Raw genomic sequence first — 20,895 nt, 5'->3', positions numbered from 1 at the left:
TATTTGATCACAAATTGTTGTTATTTTTGTGATTTAGTTTCTAATCATGTATTTGTTCTGTAATCTAAACCCCACATGGGCCCATTAAATGACTGCTGAGCAGGTAGAAAGAACATTTTCTGGACGAGTGAGAAGGGATGGAATGACCATATCCTGACTTGAACCAGAAGAGAGGAAAATAAGAATCTGAGTGGGTGCTGGAAGAAGGCATTACTTTGTTTTGAGGAGAGATTTTTCCCTATGAATATGAAAATTATATCCCTACATATTTTTCCCTTCCAGTGTGTGCTGCTGAAGCACTGGAAATTCATTCCAAAGTACAATCAATTAACATATAATGGTTTCGTTTTCAAATTTTGTGCTTTGTTTATGCACCACATAGTTCTTCCACACAGCATGGTCAGGCTCCAGCAGGAGAGAACTGTTTTCCTTATCAAAGGGRAGGCAGATGGGAATTAATATTGTATCAGTGTCCACAGGAGCTGTGGAAATAAAGTGACCAGTCCAACCCACTGAAAAATCCATTAATACATTATGAGTAACTAAACTTTTGTATTGTTTAGAGCAGTGACCCCTGAAGCATGTGCACCACGTTAAACACAGCAACAAAGAATACAAAAGCTGTAAATAAGTTTCCCATGTTTCTTTTACTTTGACCTCTGGCAAATTTAGTAGTTGGAAAGAGTGCACTTTTTAAAGCCCCCCCCAAAGAAATCTCTTTTTGGTCTTTCTCCCCACCCCCCCAAATAAAAACAAACAGGAAAGAATGCAAGTCTTTATAAGAAATGTTACAGCATAGCATAAAAAAAGTACTTAGTCCTCCAGACAGAATAATCCTCTTCTCCTGGTCTCCATCCAATTCATTAAGAAGAAATTAAATACAGGCACACCAGGTTAGTTTAGCAAAATGTACTGATGTTTTCTTAGAAATACAGGACCTGCACTGCCAGGATTTGAAGGCCAATTAAGAACATGGAATTGTCCCTTGCTTTTGTCATTGACATATAGCTGTGCCAGAGCATGTTGGAAGGGAGCAGATTCTGTTATCAGCAGCTTACAGTACTGATAATAGGAAGTGAATGCAGGATGCAGTTGGGTCTACTCTGACAGCTTGTATGGGRCATTATGGGGATGGGAATTCTACAGTATCAGATAGGAATTTCAGCCTCATTGTGTTGTAAGTTAAACTTTTGATGAGACAGCAAACAAACAGGACAATTCATCAAAATGGAAAGACAATTTTGAAGTTCAAATGCTGTGAAGGGAAACTGTTTGTGAAACATTTGGGGCTCTAACAGGCATCTCTTTTGCCTATTTCTGACTTTAACAATAAGTTGTTAAAAAAGGAAAGTAATTTCCAGCTCAGAACAAAGAAATTAGATAAATGTGAGAAGTGGAAAAGATGGAACATGTGGCTATATAAAGTATGTCCTATTTTGTTGCTACTCTGAAATTCAGATTCARTGAAGATTATGGGAAATGGTGAGAAGAACTCTCTCCATCTTGTTYCAAATTTAGCTCATTAGATCATACATTTCCTCTTTCTAAAATGCTGTCAGCTACTGTCATAGTGAAAAGTCAGCCACAGGATGTGCTAATACCTTTKGGTTTAAAAGAGAAAAGAGACTTGGCTTTATTTCTTCTATGAATATACAAACACCCTAGCTGTGTGATACAAATGTCCATGTTCTCTGCAAGCCACACAAAACTGATGCTCTSATGAGATGAGCAGGAGAGATTCTGGCACCAGCTGTTTATCTTGGAGCCTAACTCTGAAATGCAGACCATCTGCATCCTGTCTGATCATCCTCTGGTGGCGTGTAAGTTTTGGAGACTTTCCATGGGTGGTCTGCTGAGAGGTCATACTGGAATCATGTTAAATAGTTGGTTGGTGTCACTGGTGATCCAAAGTTTGAAGAGGAGGTTGCAAGTTTGAGAGCAAGAAGCTATATTGGTCTCCCACATCTGGTAACCTGCATTAGGGCACCATTCTGYTGATAAGACTTGGCATCTTAACTAGCACCTATTGCACACCTCAGTGCCACCAAATATGAGACTAGATTTCCTCTAATAACCTATTTTTGTCTACCCTGTCTGACAGAGTCCACTGACCTTAGAAATCCAACCCCACACAAAAAAAAAGAGATTGCTCTGTCTCCCTTTACACATCAGTGCTGTGCTACATAAGTCTGGAGGGTRTCAAATAACTCAGTTCTTTATTTCTCAGCATAGAAGTCCCAAAGCCCCTGAACCTCTGAGCAGACTTAAAACATCAAGCAGTTTCTGGCAAGAGCTTTAGCTGATTAATTATGTACAGCRTTATATATTTGCTGTGATATGTAGAGATCAAGATATATAACTCTTTTGGGTGTTTTTGATATTTTATAGCAAGTCTGAAAATGTGCCCCTTAGACTAGGACTATGGAGGAGATGGAGGAGTATGACATGGAGGACAGTATAGCCAGATGTGCTGAGTAGATCTCTCCTTGTCCCCAAAAGCTATGGACTGCTATAGATTTGAGTGTTCTGTTACCACTGGTACTACCATGTGGGACTTTAAGTTAATGTGAAAATTATTATTATGCTTTGCAAGGAAATCAAGGCAAGAGAATTTTCTGCTTCTCAGTGAGTAAAGYTGATCAAAAGAAACAGCATGGAACAATTCCTATAATGACCAGGCCCACTGGGGAGCTTTTATTTATATCAGTCATGCAAACATTCAGCTCTAATCTGAGGAAAAGTGAACTCCCAACTCAGAGTAACAAAACATCCCCCATCTTATGAGGACAGGGTAAATTTATGTAGGTATTTTTTTGGTAAAGAAGGTCAGACAGATAACTGGCATGTTCATACATYGTAATGTTATCTACCTGAAACCACACAGTGCTTAAAATGAATGCAGTATTCTAATCTGATTTTGGAAATAACCCAGAAAAAAAAAATAAAAATAACAGTAATAAAAAGTTATTTCCAGTCAACTTTTTGCAGCCAAATGCACATTGATGAGCTTGTGCAAGAAGTGGGCAAATCAACAATAGGCAGCAGCTTTTAGAAGATGTCTCTGAAAGTTCTTTATCTCTTGGGTTTATCTCTCTTTCCAAAGCACCCATGACTGTGGTAATAAAGAGCCAATCCAAACAGAGATGATCAGTGAATGAACCCAAATATTTGGCTGCATTAAAAAAAGCTGTGATAATGTATGTGGTATAAATGTTTATTTCTGTCTCTGTTTAGATGCAGGAGCAGAGGGTGGAGAAGTGYCATCATCCAAAGCTTTGCTGGAAAGTCAAGAGGCAGAAGGAAAACACAATGATTCCTAAGACCTAAGGACTTCTGGGTTAATGAATCCCATCAAAAGACTTCCCTGATTTTCTGTGTCACCCCTTCTGAAGTGTGGTAGCAACTTTAGCAGCACAGACATGAATTTGCAATGCACTTGTACCTAGATGATTATGTGGATGGCATACAGTTTTTTCTACTGTCATGCTTCAAAAGCRATGTTCTACACATCCAAACAGGAAGAGAACTAAAGAATGTATCTTTTGTTTTTTTGTTTTCTCTCTTGCTTTCATTATAGTATTCATCCTAATTAATCTTTGACAGTTCCAATTMGTATACCTAGCAGATGTACCAGGAACTAATCATTGTTTCAGAGTAAAAATCTGGTTTCTTAATTTCCCAAACAAGTTTCTTCCTCTATGACAGAGAGATGTATTCACTCCCCTCAATGTGATATTAACTATATATTATATTACAGACATTATCTGTAATTTATTTCCTGAGATTTTTGTTCTCATTAGACATATGTGGATGGGTATGAGAAAAAAAAAAATCAAATAAAATTTTCTCCTACTCCTGTCACCAGAAGGTTTTGYAAACTATTTTAACATCAGTGTTTGTTTTCAGACTCTCCTTACCTTTATTTGATTATGGCAGATCATCTCAGTTCAGTTCTCCTACTCTTAGCAGTCTTACCATTTCAGTCATCAGTTTTCAGGCTGAATATTGTAGTTAATGTGTATCTAAAGCAAAGTATCCATGTTTGTATATGACGAAAATTGTTTCTCTCACTGTGGAAATTAAATATCTATCATATTTTCTGTCTTCAGTTGATTTCTTGATGTTTCTCCTGTAGGACAATATTTAAAGCCTACATAGTTCTTTTCTTTCAACTGGGTTTTGCTTTGTTGCTTGCTGGCAGTGAAGATGTTTCAATCACTGTGACTTTTACAAAACTTTTAGGCAAAGTTTTTTCTCTACAGAAAGGACTTGTTTTGCTTTGGTGATCATGCTCCTGAAAATACTTGCATTCATTTCCTTCTTGTGGAAGACTTAAGATTCAGGTACAGACATAAACCTTCATGATTCCTGGGGCAGCAGCCACTTCTGTACATTGTGAAAACGGATGAAGCATCTCTGATGGGTACATTCCACATTTGACTGGTATTCCATCTAKAAAATATTTGTGGAATCTAAACCTGGTAGAGAGCTTGTAAGAGCTCAAGACAGTTCAAGAGGTTTTGTTCGGCACAACTTCCATTCCTACTGTGCTTTTACACAAAMCCTGCATTTTGGGGACCATTCAATAAAGGATCCAGTTTAAGTCAACTGAACTGACAATTAGTTCCTTCCTCTTAAACCAGTTTTCATTTAACAAGTGCAACATTCCAAATTTCTTTTCAGATTTGGAAAGGTAAAATAACTTCCTCCACAGGTAGCTTAAGAAATTCTGAGACGCTAAACTAGCTGACGCTGGAGGACCCAAGTTGAAAACCACAGTGGAGAGGGAGTTGGAAGTATTTGCGGTACACACTCTTGTTCTGGGYTATAGTCTCATTCTCCTATGCCAGCCTCCTTTATAGCATCACAATACATAAAATTGGTTAATTGGAAGAAGCTGCAAGGATTCCATCAAAATCAAGCAGATGAGTATTACTGAAACATAATTCCTGATACGCTTTACTTTTCTGGGTCATGGCCTATATTGAATTCTGAGCTTCTTTCACAGTTGCAGCACTGGATATATTTAAATTCTTCTCTGATACAATACAAACACTGAAATTTGGGTTACAGGAATAGATACTTTCAGTGCTTTGCTAGTCTAAGCTAGTCTGATTTTTTTTGCTATTAAAACACCAATTATGAACAAGCAGAATTTAACAATTTATTCATGTATTAAATTCTAAATGAGAAACCCAGTCTATATTTATATACATAATGTTACCTGCTCACAATGTATTGCTTACAAGTAGTCAAGAATGCTCAGCACCCTGAGGTATTTACTGTTAGCACTCTGGTCTTTACTTTGTACTTGAGCTCTACAAACCTGTCATTGAAAATATGTTGCGTAGAAGATTTTTAACAGCAAATTTGAAAAAAATGCAGAAGTAGTAAAGACTAAGACTTAAAATGCAATTTAATTAAAAGTAATATTAACTTTTTTAAAGATATGTAATATGTTATATGTGTACAATCTAGTTGCAGATTAACCAAATTACAAACACAAAAATGCTTGTTTGCCACGGGCCAGTACCGTTTCTCTGGACTGCATGAGAGAGCTCTTTTGTAGTTAGTTGCAGTAGTAGGAATATTTAGTTATGCTTGGATTTTGTCAAACTTTTCCAGTTGTGAATCAGATGCACATTTCTGACCAATACAAACTGATACACAAACTGGCGGGTGTGGGAGATATTGTACCATACAAACTGGTCTTTGGAGCAAGTTTATTAGTTGTGCATCATGCTTGACTCAGGCAGACGGGAACTTGCCCCTTTAGACCCGTCTGGGGGCTCTGTGCCGTGCTGTCCAGTAGCCTGGGGCTTGGACAGTTACTATCTTAAGCTCAACTAAAGCTGAGGAAGCTCTGGTTCATTTTCTTGTTAGTACACGAAGACAGATAACAGTCCTACTAAACTTSGGCTAAGCCTGTAAAGAGCAAGTGAAGTGCTTCTGAATATGTTTGTCACTGAGCCAGCGTTTCCAGTTTCAACCATTACCCAGGCTCTACCACCCTCCCATTAGCTCAACTGATGGGTAATTGATAACAGTGCATTCTCTTGGTTCACATGGCCATAACGTTATGGACCTGAATCGGATAATTTGAAGCATTCTTAACTTTAAATGAAGACGGGTTTCACAGGAGTCCATAGAACTACTTAAGTGCCTAAAATTAGGTACGTACTTAATTRCCTTGATAAATGACAGCAGCAAACTTCTATTAAGGCTAATCTGGTATTACAATTCATTAATCCCAATTTCCATTCCAGCAAGGGTGGTACAGGTAATAGCATCTTTTTCATCATCTTACAGCACTATCCTAGGCTTTTGAAAAGCAAAGAATTTCGTTTTAGTACCAAGGAAAAAAGGTAACTTTGTTGCCTCCATATATTAGAACATAATGAAGATGAACATAATCCATTCTCGCCCACTCTACACGTTTAAAAAAAAAAAAGTACCTTCTAATTTTATAGTGCATATATAAAACAAATTGGATATTTTGAATATATAGAAAATTTGCCTAATTATTTTCCAGATGTCATTAAGAAATTATAACTGCACTGGCCTACTTAAAAATTACATGAGAGTGGCGGCTAGAAAAGTTTTAAACTTCAATACACAACCACTAACACTTTACCATTAGTAGGGCAAATATCCATTATGTATCATGCATATAAAGAAGAATACTTCAACATTTAGCAAAATAGCATCAGTTAATATTCCTCTCTTCTGTCTGCTAGAGCTTTGTGTGTGATAAAGCCCATGAAACAGAATTGGACAAAGATTTCTGCACGAATTACTCCACTGGTGTGCTCAGTGAGCATAAACCCCAGAAGGTTTATGTGGGTTTCCCCAGGTCCAGACAGCACAGACCAGTGGGGCTGAGCCCACCGGGGTCCCAGAGCACTTGATCTGAAGCAGAAATAGCAAAGGCTTAAGCTGTCCTGCCATCTAGTGGGACCTCAGCCTGCCAGGTAGGCTGTGCAGGGAAGTGGAGGGAGACAAGTTTAAGGAACCTCACACCCAGCTGCAAACTGGGCTGGTGAGAGGCAGAATGTCTCCTTTTAATCCAACAGGTTTGCTTCAAGAGTTTCGCTATGGGCCAAGAACATTGGTTCCTCTGTTCTGTACAGAAATCTGTGAGATTGCAAACAGGAGGTGTCTCATGTTTCAACCCATAAACTCTTTTTGTAAAACAGGTGCCCGAGTCTGGCTTGCAGCCTTACCCAGCTTTAGGTGCTCACTCTGCGATTTGGGCTTGGGTGCCAATCACAACACAGATGACTGTTTTGATCTTTTTTTTAGGGAGAACYGTATTTCATCTTCCCAACATGTTCTACTTTGGCTAGTAATAAGCAATGACTGCTGAGAGCTCTTACTCTCTTCATTTATTGCTCTCTTCAGCCCCGTGGCTRTAAGCAGCCTGAAGGCCTTCACCTTGGCATGTGCCCCATCACAATGCCAGATCTCTGGATTCTATGGCAAGACTTACGTTTTATAGAAAATGTGTGTGGGGGGGGCTGTTATTGTTGTTTTGTTGTTGTTTGTATGGTGGTTGTTTCTTTTGGGGGTGTTTGTCTGTGTGCTTTTTGCTTTTGTGTGTTTTACATATRTATACTTGCTTGCAACGTAAAGGAYCCCGATGCGAGGATTTSGACAATCCCTACCARTGCTTTATTYCTGGGACACTGCTGTGCAAGGATTGATGCTGTAAATCCAGTGCTTATGATACAATGTATGGAAAAGCTAATCTGTGAGAGGCTGGCTTGACCCTACTGTGTAATTTGTTTTTATTTCCAGAGTCCTTGGGCATGTTKGTCAATGACACATCAGCAACAGTAAACATAAAAAGAGGATGAATCGCTGGTAATGCCCAGCAGTGCTCCAGAATCARTTTTCCAGTTACACACCCGTTTTCCTAAGGGCGCAGGAGCACTTTTCCCGAGGGATGGACTCTGCAGCCGTGAGGCCGCACCTCCCGCCTGGCGGGCACAAGATGGCGCCCGAGCCCGCGTTCAAACGGGGCTTGGGCAGGGAGGCGCACGGCCGGGCCCTCATCTTGTCACAGCCTCGGCCCTGCCCGCCCCCTCGGCTCCCGGCTGCCCGGGCGCGGCACAGTTCGGGTCGCCCTCCCTCCTTCAGGACGGTCCCTAACAGTGGGACCGTGGCAGCGCCGCGGGACGGAGGATGGGGCTCGCCACGGGCGGTGGCGGCAGAGGGCGCCCTTGCCCTCGGCTCCAGCGGCCCTCGCAGCCCCACGGCGGCTCTTCCACACACGGGCCCTGGGCGTCACCGTTCCCGCGGCTTCCAAAGCAGGCGAAACCGGGCTCGACAATCCAATCCCATCCAGTCCCTTCCTTTCCTTTTAATTTATTGTCTAACTCTATTCTAAACTCTCATCCATCTACTTCTTTCCTTTCTTCAGTGCTCACCCTTTGCTTCACTCRCGCCTCCTTAAGCCAAACATCCGCCGTTAGTGCTTTCAACACCCAATGCAAGAAACTAATCTCTTTTAATTTCCTCCATATTTGCTAAAATGAGACGGTAGGACAAGTCATTGCTGTTCCTCCCACCAAATACCTGGGTAAATATTCTGTTATCAGACAGGCTCAAAAAAGACCCTTGAGCCAAGCCCAGAAGAGCCCTTGTCTGGAGCACGGCGAGAGGGAAGGCTTCTGTGGAAAACAAATAGCATGTCATTATGCAACTAAAAAAAGGTGTTGCAATATAAAAAAGTGCTGAAATACGTTTCTTCCGGGCATATCTTCTTTCAGCCAGCCTTTGAACTTCGCATCTTTAAAAAAAAAAAAAAAAAAGTCTGTTGTGACTCTAAACTAACAGGTAAATTTATAAAGGATTAAATGAAATGCTGAAATCTAAGAAGGAGTATATTTAAGGGCAGGAAAGACAAAGGGCAATGAGACAAAGTTAAAAGGATGAAAGTTTTGCCATGTTTACTCTCAAGTTGTGCCATGTTTCTTCTCCGTAGCCCTTCCTTTATTAGAAGAGCTGAGCCCGTCATGGTGCAATGAAGTCAGCCTGCTCCTGCACCCTYCACTGGCTCTGGACTCTGGATGTTCTGAGCTCTGGATGCAAGGCTGAGCAGCCACTCAAGAAAGTTTCAAAGGTCTGGAGGAAGATGCTATTAGAAGCCTTGTTTAAATATTACAGGATTAGTTAATTATTTTGGTCATAGGGGATCTGGTTTATGTTTACTATTGCCACACSGAGGGGGAAAGCTTTTAAAACATGTACACAAGAATGTATAGAATKAAATGAATAGTAGGTGTTTCTCCCCCCAGCACTTAGTGCAGTACAGTCCACAAAATGAGTCCCATGATTATCCAGGATGGACAACATGCCTGTTTTCCTTTCTGTGTATATCTGTATCTTTTCCCATCATAGCCTCTGGATTTGGCAAAGTACAAACCCACTTAGCAAGTGGGATGTGTAAGTTTCCTGGTACAGACTTGTCTATTGTGACCATCTCACATGATTTCTTGCCTAATCCAGGATACAGAACTTCTGTGAATTACTTCCTGCATCATGTCCAATAGCTGCATTCATTAGCTTAGTTTCCAGCTTGAAAAGTCTTATAAGGCTGTTTGAAAATTGGCCAAAGGGTTAAGTCTCCTCACAGCTAATATGCACTTCATTTTTAAYATAAATTTCTTATATTAGAAAGCTTAACTTTCAGTGATTGGAGTTTTGTGTACCAGACTGAAGAGACCACTGTTACTCTGGGATTGTCTCCAAACATCCAGTATGACCAAAATTTTCCCCAAGTTTTTCTTGGTATCAATCCCTATTTAAATTTAGTTATGATCTCTCTTAACCCAGCAAYGCTTCAAGTTGCTTTAGATTTTTGTGTTCCAGGAAGTTTACATCTTCAGACTCAWGAAAACTCAGGAATGACTCAGTGCTTGGTCACAAACCAATATGTAAAGCAGGGATATGGTTGCACCCTTGAATGAATGAAGTTAGGTATGTAATTCCAGCAAGGTCACTCAGCATGAGGTTTCATTTCAAATGCCTGTTCTCTGTCAGGCACTTGTTCATTATGACAGGCCCATAATTGATAACCTAATTAAATTATTTATCAAGACYGTGGAATTAATATATTTCTCTGGGTGCATTAACACTGCTGTTTAGAACTACTGAGGAAACCACTTGCTCCGGGTGAGAGATTCCCATTTAGAGGACACAAACCCTGAGGACTGTCTCCAGCTGCATCCGGGAGATCGTGCCTGGCTCCAGCAGGCTGTGACTGTGTCCTGTCAGTCCACAGCTCAGTGGAACAGAGGAGGACCTTAGGAATAGCCATATGCAGGTAGTTAATGAGCTGAGTTTTAACTTTGCATCTGTTTTCCAAAGTCAGTAGTTGTTTTTTTAAATTTGAAATTCAGTCAAATAAACCTGATTTTACTTTTTGCCTAAATCTCAGCTGCTACTGAGAATGATTTCAGGACATTGCAGAAAATTGAATGCTTGGGTATGGATAAACAGAATGAAGATACATCGAGCCATTCAAAAAAGTTCTTAAAGACAGCCCTGCAGATTGCACAGTTGTCTTTTGTTTTGCTGAATGAAAGATTGGGATTGACTTGGATTGATTAGCTTGATATTTATTATATTGAATTCCAAATAGTCACACTTATATTTGACAGCCTCCATGGCATATTGTAGGGCTATAGAAAGAGAATATGATATTCATGACATATGACAAGTTAAACTTGTACCTTTAAAACTGTAAAATTTATAGATGATGATAAAAATCATTCCCTCCYTTCTATAATAGAGTCCTTGGACCTTAATACAGAATGTCTTTCTGTTCCCCTGATATTCACTGATAGTCTGTCCTGAACACCAAATCTACACATCTCTCAGAATCAGTTGCAACAAATCAAATACAACTCATCTAATCTCCTTAAACCTGTGGGCTACTTTTCCATTCCTCCTAATAAGAATTATTTTAATTTAGTATGTTCATGGTATTCATATGCCTTCTAAATTTTTCTGAGTCATTATTTCCCCTGAAACAGTCAGTTGCTTATTCATAAGACTGTGTTTCTTCCTCAGTGTATGACCTTACATTTGCCCGTGCTGAAAATGTTAAGTGTGGAAAGCTTGATTTCTTGTATTGATTTTACAGTAACCAGTCTATTTTAAGTGACACACAGTATCAGGAATTTCTGTTACATTTTAAAGGCTTTTAAATAGTTTTTCCACTCTTAAATGCAAAAGAAAAAAAAAAAGACAGATATTAAAATAACAAAGGCCTAATGGCACTAAATTAAAGTAACTCCATTTTCAATAAATTGAACTGGGAGCCAGGAAGGTGGCTGGCTCTAATGCAGGCTAATTCTTTGAGAAGAAYGTCTTACTTGAGTCCTCTAAATGTAAGTGATACAGTAATATTAAACAAGAGATAACAACCTCCCAAATGCCTCTTAGAAGCAGAGAAAACCCTGGAGACACTTCATAGCATTTCCTTATTTTAAATCACTGTCGACCAGCTGTCCTCTCAGCTTAAACCAAGCCGAATATATGTCTAATAGTTCATAATGAGGTATTAGTGGGTATTTACTTTCCAGCACTCTCCTAATCTCATGTCACACCAATTTGTAACATAAGAGAGGGTCTACAAGAATGAAATGCATGATCACAGACCATTTCATTTTCACCAATTTGCAACCAACATCAGAATTAGACCTTAACATGACTTGTGTCTAATGTTAGCCTGTCCTGACATTATTTTGCTTGAGCTTTTATAGTGGCTTTTATTTGCTTGAGCTTTTATTCAGAAACCTGCTGAATATGTTCCTAAGTTTTGCCTAAGGTATGTCATGCTCTTAGAAGGGATATGATATAAACACATCTTCCCTGCTCCTGCCTGCATTACCTTGCACGTTGCCTATCATCTGCTCCAGGAAAGCCCTTCCCATGGCATTTATGCAACACAAAACTGGATTCATACAGATACTTTGTACCTGGGGCCATTCTGTGACCATTTGCTTGTGCAAGCTGCATAATTGGGTGTCTGCTCCATGAGGCATTTATCTCCTGTTGTACCTGCGATTTCTAATCAACTGTCCATCAACATAGTAAATAAACCTAGATATTTTGTCTGGTTCACCAACAACACTGAGATGGTTTATATTTATTAGGGGGATCAGCAAATCTCTTAGGCAGCTAGAGGACATATGAGATAATTTTAGTTAAGAAGGTTCTACCACCCTGTTTGACATTAGGTTTTCCTGCAGCACCAAAAACCAAATCACACTCAGCCCTGAAGTAACATCATCCCATCTGACACAATAGCCTCTGAAGTCGATTCATTTCTGTATTACATTGAGATCAAAGCTGCATAGAGATTCACAGAAGGACTTCAAGCAAGCTTAAAATTTGATGAGAATACTCTAGCATGCTGTTCATAAATGGAGGAAACTTTTTCTTTCACCTGCAAATTATTTTCAATTTCCTTAATTCAAAAGTAGCCCCCTTATATGTTTCATAATGCTAAGAGTTTAAAGAAATGCCTAAGTGAGTTAGGACCCTGAATCATGTTGGCTTTCAGTGGGATTCAATACCTAAAAGGCCTCTGAATGCCTACATCTGCTTTTGTACCAGGGGAGTTAGGCCCTSATATCACTGCTGCCTTTTGTTGCGCATATGGGTACAAGATGTGCTGCAGTTGCAGAACCTTAATTGCCAGAAATGTTTGAATGATGCAGTCATCACTACATTATCTGAAAATTTTATAACATAGTATCCCCTTAACATAGTATTCCTGCCTATTGAAGTGCAAAGATGGTGAAATGACAGAAATTTATCTGAATCAGTGTAGCAAGAGTGCCCCGCCTGCATTAGATCCACAAAGGGACAGAGCAGAAGGACAGATAAACCTGACTTCAAAACTTAGCTGCAACAATTTCCCTACTTTTCTACAGCCAAGCAGTAAGCCTTTAGTGACTGGCTATAGTGATTAGATGCTCAGCATTTCCTGTCATAGATTATGAGGAATCCACACGACAGAACCTCATGGTCAGACTTTTCTACCACAGCAGCCTGACGACCATCCTGTGGTGCTCCCTTCCTCCCTCCCCCCTTCTCCCTTTATTTTTTTTCTTTTTCCTGAAGAAGTGATCTTTTTTTTTTTTTCTTTCAGAATGAAGGTTGAAGGAGGCTGACAGCCTTATTCTTTGAGTATCTGAGGGCATGTGAAGCAGGGATATWACGGGGAAGGAAAGATAACGCAAAGCAGGTTTTGTGTCCTGTATTTGAAGGCTGAAGGTTAGAGCAGTCTCATCAAATGGCCTTTGGAAACAAGGATTACTCATTACACAGGGATATCTTGCTGCAGCATTTTCATCTTTCAAGCAGGCCTTGTACAGAGGGTGCAAATGTGCCTACTTACACTGCTCAAGTAGTGTAAAGAGTTTAGAGTAAAGGAAAATGAATCTCTGGGTGTTCAGAATCTCCAGAGATATACCATTTGTCACAGGAATACAGTCTGTTAAAATAATCCAGCTGCTGACAGCACAAAAGAATCTCCAAGCTAGCCTCCTGTGCAGCAACCTAAAATGCATCCCAGATAAGTGTATTTCACTGTGATCTCTGTTTCAGCCATAGCAAAGCATTTATGCAGATCAAGATGRCTTGTACTAGGTTTTGATTGTAACATAACTCTTGCATAAGGGTCTACAATCAAACACAGAGCATAAGATGCCATGGAAAACATTTTGAGCTGTGGCTTGTCACACCACAAAGGAGTCAATAATGTAACATTTCCTACTGTTGATTTACCCTGGTCCCAAATCATCACTAACACAGACAAGTGGGATCTCACCATCATAAAACATGAGTGATGACTCTGGCAACCCATCCACTTAAGACGGAATGTGAACATTTTAGCAGACCTGATTTTATATTTGAAGCATGGTGCAAAGTGGTAAAGAATGTATTTTTCTTAAGAAATTCTTATCTGCTTCCTTCCCCTTAAGCATGGGTCATCATATTAAGTACTAGTGTTAGTTAAATACATTGAGAAATCCTGGCAGAACAGAGCTATCCCATCAGTGTAGGTATGACTGCCTAAATTATGAAGGATTCTGAAGTGGCCACCTCCCAAAGGCCAGGCTGCAGCACTGTCAGGAAGAAGGTGCAAGGCAGAAGTGTCCTTTGAGGACTCCAGCTACCACTAGTGGCACTGAATCATTTTCAGTTTTATATCACTAGGTGCATGAGATTGGTTATATACAACAAGCCTAAGTGAGCACAGATAGCATGAGCTATCCCAAGCTCTGTGCACACATCTGCACCAGAATAATAAACAGGGGCTCCAGAGCATCTGCAAACAAAATCTCTAYGAGAGATAACTTTGTCTTGTCAGTCCTGGGAGAGGAGACACTGCCTGTTCATGAGGATAGTGGTAAAATCATTTAGAATTTAGTGTCATAGAATCATAGAAAGATTTGGGTTGGAAGGGATCATCCAGTTCCAAGCCCCACACCATGGTTAGGGACCATTCCATTAGTCCAGATTGCTCCAAGCCCCATACGATCTGGCATGCTTAAATTAAAATCCCATCAGAAACATCACTTGCCCTGCACCCAAAGACTGTGCCATTCTACAAGAGCCTGAAAGAAATGCAAATAATGGTCAAAACCAAAATTAAAATATTATAAAATATTCATAATTATATATATATATATATATATATATATTTATGGCTGAGCTAGGTAGAAAATTGTTGAGGTTTTGTTCCTAAATCACATAAATTCTCTTTTGCTTACTCCCTGAGTTTTGTTGTAAGAGCTGAAATGCTAGATTCACAGTTCTGGAATCCATCCAAGCCATAGGGCAGGAAAAATAGCCGTCACCGTGGGATGTCCCACAGAGACAGGCTGCTTCCTGAAAAGCACTAGAGACAAGATGACCACCTAATGCCTTCAAAAAATTTCAAAGAACAGCTAGAGGGAAGACATTCCCACTTTTGCAAAGGAAAAAAAAAAAAAAAAAAAAAAAAAAAAAAAAAAAAAAAAAAAAAAAAAAAAAAAAAAAAAAAAAAAAAAAAAAAAAAAGGTAAAAGAAACCGTTTTAAGCTCTTTTCCCTTTTTTCATTTTTAGTCTCCACCTGCTGACAGTTGTGGAGCCAAGATGCTGTTTAGAGCCAGCAACAGCAAGTACCAAGTTCAGACAGCATCCATATAGATGCCATTGTGGGTAAAGGGATCTGCACTTTTGGTGAGGCCAACACTAAAACAGGCTGGAAAATCGTCATGGGAAAACTTTCAGAAGTGGTGTCCTGCAATAGCTTTACGGTTCTGGGTTTTCACTCGGTAGTCTTTCCCGTTAGGTGCCCGCTTCTCGTTTTGCCCGCGTGTTCCTTTAACACCAGGCGGGCGGCCGGGGGTGCCCGCAGGGCGGCTCGGGCAAGGAGCGGTGCGGCAGGCGGAGATAGCCCCTCTCCTCTCCCTGCCCCCTCCACGTCCCTCCGTGTGCCCGGCCCGGCATCCCGCGCCCCTCCTCGGCGGCGGGAGCGCCCTCCCCCGGCGGTGCGGGGCGTCTCCGCGGGGCCGTCGGGGGCGGACCGCGGCTGCCCCCCGCCTCCAGCCCCCCGCAGGGCGCCGGCTTTAAATGCGGGGCGGCGCGGCGGCTCCACCGCTCCTGCTGTCCTCGGCACCGTGCTYGGAACACGCAGTCGGCCGCCATGGTCGAGGCTTTCTGCGCCACCTGGAAGTTGGTGGATAGCCACAACTTCGATGAGTACATGAAGGCACTGGGTAGGTACGGCCGGGCGCCGGTCTTTAGGAAACCTTGGAATTTTGCAGCATCTTAAAAAAAAAAATGAAAAGGCTGCCTCCTTCCATTGTCAGAGGCGTAGGTAAGGCATTGGCAGCAGTGATGGTGACGAGGGGGTGGTTGAGGAGGCTGGTTGAAGGTTTCTATCCATAGAGCTAAYTAGATGGGGGTCATTCACCTGGGGGGCCGCTGTGTTTGTGTGGGAGAGGCTCCGGGAAAAGCCCCCGGGCTAAGGGGAGCGTGTGAAAGACGAGCACGTGTTGCTTGCGGATAAGTTAGAAACAAGCAAGCAAAAAAGAAATCATTATGCTGGAGTGATAAGGAATTGAAACTCAGCAGAAGCGATTGCGGCCGCKCCTGTGACCGCGGACGGAGCGCGGGTGCCTCTGTGCTCCGAGACGAGGGAGGGCGCGGAGCTACAGCGGGGCGGGCAGTACCCATGGACACTCAGTGCAAGGGCACAGGAGAACAGAAAGCAGCGTTTCACAGCGRTAGTTTACAGCTGTAGAGCGGGTTTTAAGATCTCTGTACCTMGAAGCATGGGGAAAAAAATAAAAATCCCGAAGTTTGATGGATTTCTCTTTTCCCTTGAATGGTCTAGGAGTGGGGTTTGCAACACGGCAGGTGGGGAATGTGACTAAACCCACTGTGATTATCAGCAGCGAGGGAGACAAAGTAGTGATCAGGACTCAAAGCACTTTCAAAAACACAGAAATCAGCTTTAAACTTGGAGAGGAATTTGAGGAAACTACTCCTGATGACAGAAACTGCAAAGTAAGTGAACTCTGGGGCTTCAGTCTCCTCTTTCTTTTTTCTTCTCTCCCCTGCCCCCCAGGCTCTGCCTTTGGTAAGGGTCAAAGGAAAAAAAATGTAACTTCTGCTGCTACTAGTTAGAGCACTTTAAAGAACAGGAGAAAAAAAAAAAAAAAAAAAACTCTCGAGCCAACAAAAAAAAAAAAATAAAAAAAACAAAAAAAAAAAAAAAAAAAAAAAAAGGCAAGACTGCGTTTTGCTTGCCCTGCCTGCTTGCGCCATGCCTTTTCTGAATGAATCACGTTGCCAGCTCCCTGTCTACCCTGCAGTGTTAACTGATTGTGCTGGTTTCCCACTTTTCGCAAAAGTCACATGTAATTTGGCATAACTTTCCCCAGTCAAAATAGTCAGATGTCTCTTTTCCTGCACCTTTGGGAGCTTAACATCAAATATTATTCCAAGGTACATCTGAAACGGGTTCTTGTGAGACTGGAACTTAAAGAAACAACTTTTTCATCCTTTGACACAARCCAGAATTGTGTGTATTTCATGCTTAATCAAGGATGATTCATAGCCTTGGCTTTAAAATGGCTGGGACTACTTTATCATTCTAGATCCGCATCCATCTGTTGAAGAGAATTCAATAGAACAGTGCATGCTGAATGTGTGAGCAGAATCCCAAGTACTGCAAATAAAGGCATGTCTTTGTGTTTCTTGGTATCTCATAGTCAGTTGTGACCCTGGATGGAGAGAAGCTAGTGCACGTACAGAAATGGGATGGCAAAGAGACAAACTTTGTGAGAGAAATAAAGGATGGCAAAATGGTAATGGTAAGTATAAAGCACACTGAGCATTATCATACACCACAAACACTCCTCATCTACCCTTATCTAAAGCTTTGTGAACAGTGTGACTTAGACACAAACCCTTAAATTAATGGTTTTAGGCAGGCCAGCCTCCGGATTTCCAGAGTGTATATGTTCTCTTTCTAGACTTTTTAAATACCCAAGAAAAAAAGTCCTGGTAAATTTGTAATGATACAAAGTTCTTGATTACATAGGCAATTTACACTTCTTTAAAAACTTCTTGTATGCACACTTAAGTATTATTTAATTACTCAGAAGAAGTAGCTTCCTGTGAAAATAAAATTACAATACCAAAGGAGATAATAGTATTTTCACATTTAATAATAATGGGCTTAGTCCTCCTATCTTGTTAAGATCAATGATAAACAGCAATTGTAGAGAGAAGTCTGGGTTTAAATTCACCTGCTTTTCCTGACTTTTTAGAAACAAGAGTATGGGATGAATAAATGTTGTAAGTTACTATAGCTAATGTCCAGGGTAGCACGTCTCATAGCACAGAGACACAGCTTTCAAAAACAGTCTTCAGYCATGCTAATATATCAGACTTGGTTGTTGGAGAAGACCGGTTATTTTGTTTCCTTATTACTTCAGAGGGTATCTGTGTTGATGAAGACTTGCAAATAACACAGATTTTAAAACATGGTGAAACACAATGTGGCAAGTGTTTCAAGGGAAAACACGTGCTTTGCTTTTTGAAACAGTTACACACAAATCGCAAAAATACAGAAAATCTTGTCCTTTTGAATTTAAGTACAGTGTGGTGCCGTTCTACTTCCGGAAATACCTCCAGAATGCACACTCTAGTTGGTGTTCTGCACAACTGTAGTGACTAGAGCATTTGATAGTTCTAGATACATGGGGTACAGAATGAATTTTTTTCTTGTTTCTTGAACAAGGTTCTCCTGGAGTAYATACCTATGCGTAACAGCATAGAGGCCTTGGAATATTAGACTGCACATTTAGTGGGATAAGCTTTGGGAACATAAGTGTCAAGTCTGTGTTAAAAGGGTGCTAGATTAAAAAATTAAACAGTAAATTAAATCAAAAATTCAAAAGCCACCTTGTAAATGTGTATTATGTGTTTCAGCAAAGAGAAAGTATAATTTCTTGTGGGTACCATAACTAAGATTTGGCTTCTTGTTAATTTAAAATGTCAATAATCTAGATCTATTTGTTTTTCTATAAATTACATAATGTAAACCAACCTTCATCTAGCATGGGCTTCATAATGTGCTAAACCACTACAGAAAATGGTCCAGCCTCTAACATGTGTGTCTTTTCCTTGGACTTGCAGACTCTCACCTTTGGTGATGTGGTTGCTGTTCGCCACTATGAGAAAGCGTAGAGTTTACCTGACCTCTGTTCAGATGTTACTTCTGCTGGATGGATTAATGTCCTGTCCATAACTGATCGTAGCTAAAATGCACATTTCTGGCATGAAAGGTTAATAAAGATTGGGGGGGCGCGTTGGGGGGGGGGGCAAGGTGGGAGTGGGGAGCTGTTTTTTATAAAAAAGAATATGCCATCAAATTGGCATGCTTGTGCTGTATAGTGAAAYAGGTTAAACTTGGCATTAAATTTCTGAAACACTTGCCTCTCAATTTTTTTTACAGTAAATGGAACATATTTGAACTGTTTTGGAATGCAGATCAAACAAATTAAAACATTTTTTAAACCTGTGCTTCTTTTGCATTTAATCAGCTACTATTCCAGTGTCCTGGAGGGAGGTGTTCAAAGTTCCTTTTTTCTGAGTTAAAGGACAGAAAAGCATGTGGTGCAATGATGCAGCAGCCTTTCTATGTGGTGTAGAGTACTTGGGGAAATGAAAAATTGACTTTGGTGGCTTTTTGATGGAGAAATTTAAACTCCCTGTATTTATGTAGACAGRGAAGTGAGATGTTCAAGCCAGTTTCAGCTCCTCTTTTCACTGGGAACTTGTTGCTTAATCTGCTTGGTTCAGATTAAGTTCAATAGATTGATATGATGTTCCAGGGACTATGGAGTCTTGGTTTTAATAGTTTAGAGAATTTTTMATTTGTTTTGATATGTTTGGGGATTTTTTTGCTAATATGTAAATATTGAAGTCTTTCACAGGGTGGGAGGAAAGGGTCAACATGGTAACCCTTTTTCATCAGTCTCCACAGGAATGGGAGGAAAACAGTATGCCATGAACCTACTGGCATTCCTCTCCCTCATCTGTTGTTTCATAGCTAATATATATAAGAAAAATAATTTGCACTGTGAGCAATTTAAAATAAAATGCTGCTTAGAAGAGATAAATTAAAACTTTAAGCCTGAACAGTATTTCCCTAAAAGACCAGAGTGGAAAAAACTGCCTTATACTTTGGAAAATTGGAACAGATTGTTGGCAGCATGGAGAAGATTGTTTGGAGAGTCCATGTTTTCTACACACTGACTCATAGAATCATAGAATTCATAGAAACATGGAGGTGTAGCTACCTACAGTCTTGTAACCAAAGGCAGAGCTGAGCTGTGGATTTAGCTGGTCACTGCTCTAGGAGTGGTGCATGTGGCTGCAGTGGAGGTGCAGGAGTGGCATCCTGCCCAGCTTCCCAGATCTCATCCTTCAGATCTGCTATGTAGTGTGGGAAGAGGCTTCTTGCTTTCCTGGATTGATAGGATAACATGGGTAACTCATCTGATAAAAGTTCACACATAACTGGCACCTATCCAAAAAAAAAAATGAAATTCAATGTTTTTAGCTTTATTTTTTCATAAAAACCTTGAAAGGAATATTCAAGTCTATTTTCTCTTGTGGGGAACACTGCATCTAGAAGATGGAGCCCTTAATTATCAAGCATTATAAATATGTTTYATTTGGTGGATATTGATAGTTTTTAAAATCCAGGACCTAACTTTTTTTTCATCAGAGAAAAGTAGAACTTGTTCCAGTGGTATGGGGAAACCCATTCTCTATGCTTTGGGCTGCTTCACTGGTGCAGTGCAAGTTATGTTAAGCAGCATCTTCTGCWCTTCATTTTTATCAGTTCATTTAATCCTCAGCTTCACTACCCATACAACCTTCATCTGCCTCCCCTCTKCTGCTGCCTGGTGCCTGTGGATGCATATGCCACATGACTGTTCTTCCCARCCCCCTTTTCTCAGAAAGTTGGGAGCAGTTGCTTTTCCCTCTTCACTGGTGTAAACAGACTTGCTTTCCCAATAACGGCATTTGTTTTCACAATAAATTATTTGTAGAGTCATGAATTTTTTTAAAAAAAATCATAGTTTTTTTTTTTTTTTTCCTTAAATATCAGGAAAGGAATATAGAGGCAAATTGTTAAGACTTAGTTTAACAAATAAACCCTGAATTAATATTTTGGATTGCTGTCACTTTTAAACGAACAAACAAAATAGTAGCCTTTTAAACAAATGCTATTTTTTCCCTACATGCTATTCTAGAGATAACCAATATTAGTGTCAAATTAAATAAAGGAGGAAAAGTGGAGAAGTG

The 20,895-nt window shown here is 40.3% G+C and overlaps 2 protein-coding genes across 2 annotated transcripts in view; both read left to right on the top strand.

The window, feature by feature from the left end:
- Positions 1 to 3,739, top strand: part of PKIB (cAMP-dependent protein kinase inhibitor beta) — a 20,030-nt gene extending 16,291 nt beyond the window's left edge. The window contains exon 3 of the mRNA XM_057363574.1: positions 3,235 to 3,739. Coding sequence (XP_057219557.1) covers positions 3,235 to 3,320 — 86 coding nt within the window. The 3' untranslated portion in view covers positions 3,321 to 3,739. The remainder of the gene's footprint in view (positions 1 to 3,234) is intronic.
- Positions 3,740 to 15,633: 11,894 nt separating this feature from the next.
- FABP7 (fatty acid binding protein 7) lies at positions 15,634 to 19,101 on the top strand. Its single transcript, XM_057363622.1, has 4 exons — positions 15,634 to 15,782; positions 16,403 to 16,575; positions 17,283 to 17,384; positions 18,715 to 19,101. Exons 1-4 carry the CDS (start codon positions 15,710 to 15,712, stop codon positions 18,763 to 18,765), a joined length of 399 nt encoding a protein of 132 aa, XP_057219605.1. The 5' UTR covers positions 15,634 to 15,709; the 3' UTR covers positions 18,766 to 19,101.
- The last annotated feature ends 1,794 nt before the right edge of the window (positions 19,102 to 20,895 follow it).

The sequence above is a fragment of the Malurus melanocephalus genome, unplaced genomic scaffold (genome assembly GCF_030028575.1).
Source record: "Malurus melanocephalus ecotype Western Australia unplaced genomic scaffold, MMel_1.1 scaffold_29, whole genome shotgun sequence".
Lineage (NCBI taxonomy): Eukaryota > Metazoa > Chordata > Aves > Passeriformes > Maluridae > Malurus > Malurus melanocephalus.
This window is presented reverse-complemented; position numbering and strand designations above follow the sequence as displayed.